This window comes from Pseudorasbora parva, chromosome 21, assembly GCF_024679245.1.
Source record: "Pseudorasbora parva isolate DD20220531a chromosome 21, ASM2467924v1, whole genome shotgun sequence".
In the NCBI taxonomy this organism is placed as follows: domain Eukaryota; kingdom Metazoa; phylum Chordata; class Actinopteri; order Cypriniformes; family Gobionidae; genus Pseudorasbora; species Pseudorasbora parva.
In genome coordinates this window covers 14,998,161-15,007,709 of record NC_090192.1, presented here as the reverse complement: position 1 = coordinate 15,007,709, position 9,549 = coordinate 14,998,161, and the positions used below count along the sequence as shown (strand labels likewise).

The window sequence follows — 9,549 nt, the reverse complement described above, 5'->3', positions numbered from 1 at the left end:
ATTGTTTGTGATTTGGTCCTATTGAATATCATTTCACAAATTTAGGAACTAGTTTTAGAGATAAAATGCGTTGTAAAATACTCTTACTGTAAAAATGTAGGAGTTCAAAAATTTGGACTGGCAAGTCCATTTTTTTAAGAGTTTCTCCTAAATCTGCAAGTTAGGAGCTTTATTTTTAGCTCAGGATGTTTTGTGAATATGCCCCTGATTATCTTGATGGGTGTATAGATCCTTTTATCAGATATTCCTATGTGTGTAAAAACGATGTGCGTTAAAAGTGACTGAATCTGCTCTGAAGAATATCTGGGCCCGTATTCATAAAGGATCTTAATGCAAAGAGTAGCTCCTAGTGACAAAATTCTAAGAAATTTCTTAGAAATGTGGGCGTTTACTCTTAAAATTAACTAAAAAATCCTAGTAAAGAAAAAAGTAATTCAGAAAGCATCTTAACCCTTAAAAGAGGTCTTAAGGTCAAATTTGTTAGGAGCATGGACGAGGACTTTTAAGAGGCTTAAGAGTTTCTTTAGCCGTGGAGAAAATGGCAGAAAGGCAAAGAGGGAGAAGAAATATGTTGCAGACAATGGATGACAGTGAGTTAATAAGATGCTATAGATTAGATCGTGCAGGGATCATGTTTGTGACGGATCCTATTAGAGACACGCTAACATCTTCGACACAGCGCAGGAATGCCATAGCGCCAGAAATGAAAGTAATTGCTTCATTACGATATTTGGCAACTGGGAAAATGCAACAATGCAGCAGTGATGATTTAGGTCTGTCACAACCTTCTGTAAGCAGAGTGATAACACAAACAATTACAGCACTTTCAGAACCTCATATTGTGTCACAGTTCATTTCATTTCCACTAGACATTCCCACCTTGCATGCTCAAAAAACTGCATTTATGAATATGGCCTTCCCTGTTGCGCACAAGTAGGGGGAATGAACCATTAATATTTTGCGCTATAAGCTCCCACGTCTGCTTCTTGCCCCGTGCTGTGACACCCGGCCCGAATTTACCTTAAAGGATGTCCTTGTGTTCATCCACTAACTGTGCCAACAGTAAACTGTTCCTCTGTCCAGTTGGGCTTTCTCGGCATTCTTGTTTTGGATTCCATGTTTGCTGCATTAAACCTAACTTTCAAACCACCAATTAAATAGACATGCCGGCAATCAGTAGCCTAAAAATCTAGACCAGGGGTGCCCAAACTTTTTCCTATGAAGGGCCAAAAATCAAACTTGATTGAGAGACGTGGGCCGAAAGTAATTAAAAAAAAAATCATAAATCAAACTGTATTAGGCCTACATTAAAGTTGCTATAGGTTTATTCATTTCATAATGTTTACAATAAATATAAAACAAATGTAATCTGATTAACTAATGCAGTTTTATTTGTAAAGTGTTGCATTTTAATGACCAATTAAATGGGCAACAATCCCCAAGTGTTCAATGTAAAATACACAATGATCCAGATTCATAATGTTGACGGATATTTTACTCTTTTAAAAAAGGAACAGACTGTTTGCAAATAGGGTTGGGCGATATTCCCTAAATTGGCAGTTGACAATGTTTACAGTAAAACATCGCAATGGACGATGATATCGTCGTTTATTTTTATTTTTATAAAAAGATAAAATACAGAGTATAGTAAATTATATCTCTTTACATAAATACTATTTTCTACTTAAAAACTATAATTTCATTATTTTATTAACCCAAATAAGGACTCACCCGCACAAGTTTCCACGTGATGGGGAAAAAAGGTAGCTTCCTTCCACTTAAGAAGAGTTGTGCACTTTTTATTTTAATTTATCTCTTTACATAAAAACTATTTTCTACTTAAAGCTCTATCTTCGTCATTAACCCAGTGTTTGGTATGTGAATGCTGTTTACGTGAATATTACCACAGGAGTAAAAGCACAAAACTTTGTTTAAAAAGGAAATAAATTCGCAGATGTAACATTGCAGCCCTGGATGAGAGAGGTGGGCTGAGCCCAATTTAAGATCTGCCAGCTTTTTAATTCTGTTTTGCGTTCTGGTCACCCGATTTGATGGACATCTGGTTTCTTTTCTCAAATCTTCACTCGCGTCGCACTCATTTTCACAGGAAAATATTAATGCTTCTTCCTTTCGTTTGCGTATAATTAAGTATATTATACCCATTCACATCTATGGTAAAGACTGTAGGACGAATACCTTTTGACAAATTTTATTTTATTAAATTTTATGTTTGTGCTTGTTATTAGACTTGAGGCGCGTCAAGTTTATTTGAATAGCGCAGTTCACGTGCACCCAGCGGTTTTACTTTCGCTTTTTCTAGCGGTGCATAATCAAACATAGCCTAAATGTCTTGGCCCTGTGGAAGATAAAATTCACTCTTCAGCCCTTTTACAACAAGTGTTGCTTTGCAACATCATGAAGACAAAGATATTAGAAAAGGTGTCTATCCAGCTCATGTCCCACATTCATCTCAAAGCGCAGACCGGCATAGGACGCATGTTTAAGGGGGAAAAGGCTAGGAATCTATCTACAAATCTTTTTTTAACTAATCATTAATTTTCTTATACTCTTTGGGTTACCATTATTTACTGATAATTGTTTAATTGTTTTACAGGCTGCAGTGAGTTGTTTCACTGACGGAAAATAACATGCATGCTTATTATAATGTTTGAGCGTTTATCATTTCAAAATGTAGGCTCTCTCTCTCGGACCTCGGTGGGCCAAATCAAAGGTTACCACGGGCCAACTTTGGCCCGCGGGCCCTAGTTTGGGCATCTCTGATCTAGACGCACCCTAGCGGCAGCAAATCTAATCTGCCCGCGGGTGTGGTCTAGCAATTCTCAATATCCTTCTGAGCTGTATTCGCCTAATTCTTGCTAGGCCAATCCCATCGTGTATAGAGTCGGTGGGCGGGGCCATAATGACGACGGCCGAGTTGCGTTTGCGTACTTCTGGTAAACACAGAAACTGGCGAATGGCGGTCTTTCGAATCAGCTTTGACCGCGACTCTGGAAGACTTGGTGTTAAGCTTTTCTCTGAGAAAATAACAAAGAACGGCACTGAAGTCATTCTTAAGAAGGAACGATGTGTTCTGAGTTTGGCTGACCGGATGCGGCGAATGTTTAATCTATCAACAAGCTCTGCTTCACCTTCGTTGCTCTGGTTGGTGGTAGCGCTATCCTATCGCATGCAGAGGGAGTTTGAAAGACAACTGTTTATCCCGCCCCTCAGATTGAGCCCTGTCAATGGTGAGTTTCCAGACCAAACATCTGTGGGTCTGGCTTGTCAGGCTAAGCAATCAGTGCAATTGGAAAGAGTGGAACAATGTTCAATAATTCTAAGCCAATCAAATACCTTATATTAAATTAACAGCATGGTAAATAATAAAAGGATTTATATACATATATATATATATAATGTGTGTGAGTGAGTGAGAGAGAACGGTAAAATAGGACAATTTGCACTTGTAATTTCAAAGTGAAGGTTTAGAAAAGTCCCTATACTTAAAAGCGCTCCTTTTTTCCTCTTTTTGGGCAACCAACCAATCACAGTCTTCAAAAGATTGTGTCACACGTGGCAACGGGGTCAGCCCTGCCTCTTCCTTAAGATAAAAGTTTTTGTATTTTCCTTGCTCAGAGTTGCTCTCAGATTGGTCCCGAATAGCTCTTAAGCTAAGACTCTTTTGTAAAAAAATGTAAGCTAAGTTAGGAGTTTTCAGAGAGGACTCTTAGAATCTTTATGAATACGGGCCCTGGGCTGCAGCAATCTCAAATTGTAAATATCCAAGATGTTGAAAATTTAGGATAATGTAAACAAAAAAACATTGTTGTGCTCCAATAGGTAAAAAATTTTTTCGCTTCACGTGCGTAGAGAGTAAAGAATAATTACAAACTAGCAAGATTGCTGACCGTCTAACTTTTAATTTACATGCATTTTGCACCATGCAGTTTATAAAAATTAATAAACTGAATTCAGTGGGTGGTCAGCAATTTTCTTGCTTGTTGGAAACTTTATGATCAGAAATTCTGTTGTGTGGGGAATCGGGCATAACCCGGATGACAAATGCACAAAACGGCAAATTAGCATTAAAAGCGCAATCCCATAAAAATGGAAAATAATTCTGTAACACAATCTAAGTTAGCGTCAGGTTTAAGACATGCTTTTTTGGGGCGGTATAGTATATTGCAAATACCAGTAAATTGACTGGTATTTTTAAATTCTCCCTTAAATGTTGCACCTGAAAGGGAATCTCCTTGAAATTTAAAAAATATATTTTTATTTTTATTTTTTATTGTCATGTTTGTAGTCACTCACATTTTGAAAATCTGATATTTTAAAAAATGTTTTAGTACAGGCCAGCCTTTAGTCAAATACACCAATGGTGATGACAGACGGTTAAACATAAAAAAAGTACTTTGCAATTAATTATTCCCCCTGCAAAACTGCTGGCATTGGCAATGCTTGGTGTGACCACTGTTCAGAAGCTAAAAAAATATTATTTGAAAACTTTTAGTTAAATCCTCATTTAATTTCATTTTAACATCTTTACTTATATATATTAACCAACTGCACAATCGTATTTTGTAAACAAATGACGCTAACAGACCTTTTCAAGTTCACAATGTTACATTTGTTACAATGTTAACAATGAAGAAATGCAAGAATGAACTACAGTTTACAGTAAACAAACAAACCTTCATTAAACAATAGAACCAATCTTAACAATAATTAATAATTATGTGTACAAATGTTATTAGAAAAATAGATTTAATATTTTATCTGTTCACCACAAATGTAAGTAAGTTGTTTGTCCCCAAAAGCCTTTGACACTGCCATTTATGGAAGAGCCGGGGTGGGAACTATACGGTCCACTCAAAATTGCGTGTGTTCACCTCACATTTTCCATGCTGTGAGATAGGATTTAATTCGCATTGCAGGTATTTACACATCTCAAAAGTCCTGTAGCTTTGTGTGAAATCGAGGATTTAGTTAAGTCTGTCAGAAAATGAGATGTCCAGGGTTAAAAGTATTGGTCTGTAAAATGCTGGTGAAACTCCTTAATCTTGGCCAAAACTATCTTCAGTTTCTCTTTTGGAGGAAGGATGGTCATTCTGTAGGAGAATATTGCAAAAGAAAAAAAATAGTTACAGTTAGTTAATCAACAAAGGGATTGAAAGTGTGCCAAGAAAGTTGAGTAATTTATAGTGTTAGCTATTGTGTACAGTGTCCTCCACTAATATTGGCACCCTTGGTAAATATGAACAAAGAAGGCTGTGAAAATAAATCTTTATTGTTTATCCTTTTGAGCTTTCATTCAAAAAATGTACAAAATTGTGAATAAATAATTAGGTAATTTCCTTTTTGGGTGAAATATCCCTATAATGAGCATGTCTTTGCCTCAGAGATGGAATTGCTGATACTACGTATCTTTTTGATGCAGTTTGTAGGATATATATAAATTAGCAGAGAAAGAGGAAGAAAACTTCCTCTGTCTCAGCAAGGTGGTGGTCCCAGAGCTCCCAAGCCTGGTGGTCCCTGAGATCCTAACTCTGGTGGTCCTAAATCCAAGGATCCTGAAGGACCTGAGTCCAGTGGTCCCAAGTTCAGTGGTCATGGAGGACCCATCTCTGGTAGTTCCAAGTCTAGGGGTCCCTGGATGATCACCCTAATCCCAGTGGTGACAGAGCTCCCAAGTGTGTTGGTTCCAGAGCTCCCTGTTACAGTCATGGAGGCTGTCCCTGAGCAGCTCACTGTTCCTATTTGTCCTGTTGTGGTCAAAGAGACTGCCCTCATTTTTGTAACAAAAGTCTCTTACCTCAGAAAAATTAACCTTCATTTGTGCATGTAAATGAAATCTTGCCGTGAAAGTACCAAAAAGTACCAATAAAATCTTACTTCGAAAGCAATAGGGTTACCTTTTGGGTCACTGGTCCTTATGTTAAGATTTTACATTAAGTTATTTGGTTAAGTTGTATTTGCAGTTATCCTTACTTCCTGTGTTTTTTCCTGTTGTCATTTGGTTTCTATGTTTGTTTATTGTCTCCACCTGTTTCTTCTTTAGCTCCTTGTTCTCTTATATATCCCGTCTCATCTGTTCTTGTCTTAGAGTGTTTTGATATGCAGTTTTCTTTGGATTGCATTCTTCCTTGATGATTTCCTTATTTCAATAAAGCTGCACTTATATCCACACTACTATCTCCTTGCAGAAGAACCAACCTCAAAGATTGATATAGATGCCATCCAACTTATCCTCCTCTTCCAAGGTGATGAATCCATTAAGGATCAAACCTGTGAATTTATCCATTTTATAAACAAAGTAAACTTCCCTGACCATTCATTCCAGTGCTGCATTCCACTCCAATTTTAGACACACACTTGCAAACTTCCCCAAGCACTTCCCCTCAGGGGAATCCCCACAGCCATGTTGAAGTGCGTTCCACTTCGTGAAGTGGACAAGGGAAGTTTATATGGACAGAACCTAGCTCCCTCCATTTTGACCGAGGGAGCGAGTCTACTTCATATGTAAACTTCAGGCAGCTTGATATTGTGACGGTCACTACAAAGGAAAACTAGTGCAAAGACTCAAGTGCAAACCAAGACCACCAGTACCCGATCCACCGGAACTGGGAACTGGGAACACCGGAACACGATCAAACAGAACATGATAAGAATCTGATCGGGACCACCGGCACATGATCCCCTGGAACACGATCCACCGGAACTGGGACCACCGGCACAGGAACCATCGGTACATGATCCACCAGTACACAATCCACCGGAACAGGGACCACTGGAACACAATCCACCGGAACTGGGACCACCAGAAGGGAGTCTACCGGAACACGATCCACCGGCACACAATCCACTGGTAGTGGGACAACCAGCACAGGGACCATCGGTACACAATCCACCGGACCACCGGGACATGATCCACTGGAACTGGGACCACCAGAACTGCCTGCTGAGTCATGCAGGACTGCCACCACAAAGAATCCCATCCCAGCCCTCCAGGCTGTGTGTGGACTCGTGATGACCGGAGCAGGGACCACAGGAACAGAGTGCATTGGAACTGAGTCCACTGTAATACGGACCACCGAAACTTGGTCCACCGGAACATCATCTATTGGAACTGAGTCCACTGGAACACGGACCACCAGAACATAATCCATTAGAATGGAGTCCACCAGGATACAGACCACTGGAACTGGGTCCCCCGGAACAGAGTCCACTGGAACACAGGGACAACTGGAACAGAGTTTACCAGAACAGGGACCACCGAAGCAGAGATGAGGAGAGTCTTCCTTCTCCTTCTCCACTTTTTTTCCCCCAGAACCACCGGAACTGGGTCCACTGGAGTCGGGTCCACCAGAACACGCACCACCGAAACTGGGACCATGGACGGACTGGGGTCCATGCAGTCAACGAATTTCCAGAACCCCAGACTCCCCATTTTCTCCATCACCTCCAGACAGAGGGGCATGTCGAGGCAGAGGTTAAAAACTTCTGCCTTCTCTGTCTCCTTGAGGAACAGGTGATGCACCTTAATGAGGAACTGGCAGGCAAACTCTCTTACACCCGTCCCCTGCTGACGGATGTATTGCGAGTTTACCTGTCGCATCACCTGTAACCTCCGGCTCCACTCTATAGATAATAAATAAAAACACAAACAAAAACTCCTCTAGCTGAGTCCTCTTAGTTGGTCGGATCGTTATGTGACGTTCACTACAAAGGAAAACTAGTGCGAGGACTCAAATGCAAAAGGAGTGTATTTATTACAACAAAAGAAACATAAACACAACACAAAACCCACGGTGGGGCAAAACCAAATAAACATAAATATAACTCAAGACATACCAAGAGGAAACGAGAGATATGGACATGACAAAACAGCGATCCGACAAAGACTAACAAACACAAGGAGCTTATAAAGGGAATAAATCAAGAGGGAACAGGTGGGAGAAATCAAACACTAATCAGATAACAAGGGGTAGGGATCAGACAGAGACAAGAGCACATGCTCAAAATAACCAAACACCCATGTGCTACACAAGACAGGACAGGCATGTGACAGATATACCACAATGCAACATGATTGTGACGTCACTGCATTTCACGTTTAATTTATCCCACCAGAAACAACTCTTTATTTGAATTATTTTTAAAAACATTTAAAACAACCCAACCAAACCTATATACATTTAGAATGCTGCATTAAACAATTTTTGTAAAGGAAAATAAATTATGATAAATCAACTTCATAATGGATTCCAAGTGATCAAGGGCTTAGGACGTTCCAGTTCAGTCTGTAGCAAAGGTTCCACCAGTAGAAGGCATTTATGCAATGTAAGCATATGTTGTCAAAAGTACTGAGAAGCACCCTAGCATTTTTTAAATAACCTTAAAGAACCACTGAAGTCAGTTTCATGTGGCAATGTTTGTGTTGTGCTTGAGTACATGGCTTTGTCTTTGTTTGTGTTGGACATGTGCTCCGCTTGCCTTCTCTATATATTATGCTTATATAGAGTTGCTGGACATTGTAACTTTGTATGGCCTTTCATTTCAGATGTTAATTCACTGTTAATTATAACCAAAGACAAACATATCAATGGCTGTTTTTATTCATATGGATTGTATAAAGGAAGAGTAACCTGAAATGGTATGTGCCTTCTCGCTGTCCAAAGCCGCTGCCGGGAACCAAACAGATGCCTGTTTCTTCCAGAAGCTTCATACAGTAGAACATATCTGGAGATTGCCCCTTCTCCTAAAATTCAAGGGGATTGGTGGATTTCAGTTAACATTTTAATTGACACCAATTAATTAATAAATACATAAATAATTAAAAGATTTGTTTAACAAAAAAATATTATAATTTACTTGAACTAATTGGCATGTCTTTCTATAACTTGTCATGTGTAGGTCTTAATGCAAACCATCGTCTCAAATACTCAATATACTGTAAGTGCTCACTTTTAGAACCTGATTCTAAACATTATACTGGCATTCTACTCAAGTAGAATATTTGTCATACTGGTGCAAAACCAACAAAAGAGAACCAACAAAATATTTATAACTGATGTTATTAATGTGGCATTCACCTTAATGTTGTTTTTACTGTTGTTATGTTGCAATGTATTCTTTTTATGATAAACTATTTGTTTGTGCTTTTTCTTGTATAGTAAAATAAAATCTGTAGCTGTAGTTTGTCTTTTTTAGTCAAATAATTGAAGTGTTTGGTTTTTCCCTCATATTTAAAATATTTACAAATATAAAAATGTTCCTAATTTTTTCATAGTTTGATCAAACTTGTAGGGTCATTAAAACATTTTTTTCCCTTCTTGTGGACAAGTAAAACTAAATTGTATGTACCTCATGTGAAAAATGGTCATACTTTATAAAAAAAAGTTTTTAAAGAAGTTTATAGGAGGCTTGAAACAATGAATATCATATATTGTCACAGGGGACATTCCAGTATTTATTTTGTCATATTTTCCTAGTGCTTTGTACCGATTACATCACTATGTATTTGACAATCATTTATTTCCCTTTTGA

The 9,549-nt window shown here is 38.6% G+C and overlaps 1 protein-coding gene across 3 annotated transcripts in view; it reads right to left on the bottom strand.

Moving 5' to 3' along the window:
* Positions 1–4,039: 4,039 nt before the first annotated feature.
* The window catches only part of si:ch211-217a12.1 (alanine aminotransferase 2-like), a 43,966-nt gene continuing 38,456 nt past the window's right edge, over positions 4,040–9,549 (bottom strand). For all 3 annotated transcript variants that reach the window (XM_067429839.1, XM_067429840.1, XM_067429841.1), the window contains exons 11-12: positions 8,649–8,761; positions 4,040–5,111 (exon numbers count right to left, since the gene is read on the bottom strand). In XM_067429839.1, the coding sequence (XP_067285940.1) occupies positions 5,021–5,111; positions 8,649–8,761 (204 nt within the window). In that variant the 3' untranslated portion in view covers positions 4,040–5,020. The remainder of the gene's footprint in view (positions 5,112–8,648; positions 8,762–9,549) is intronic.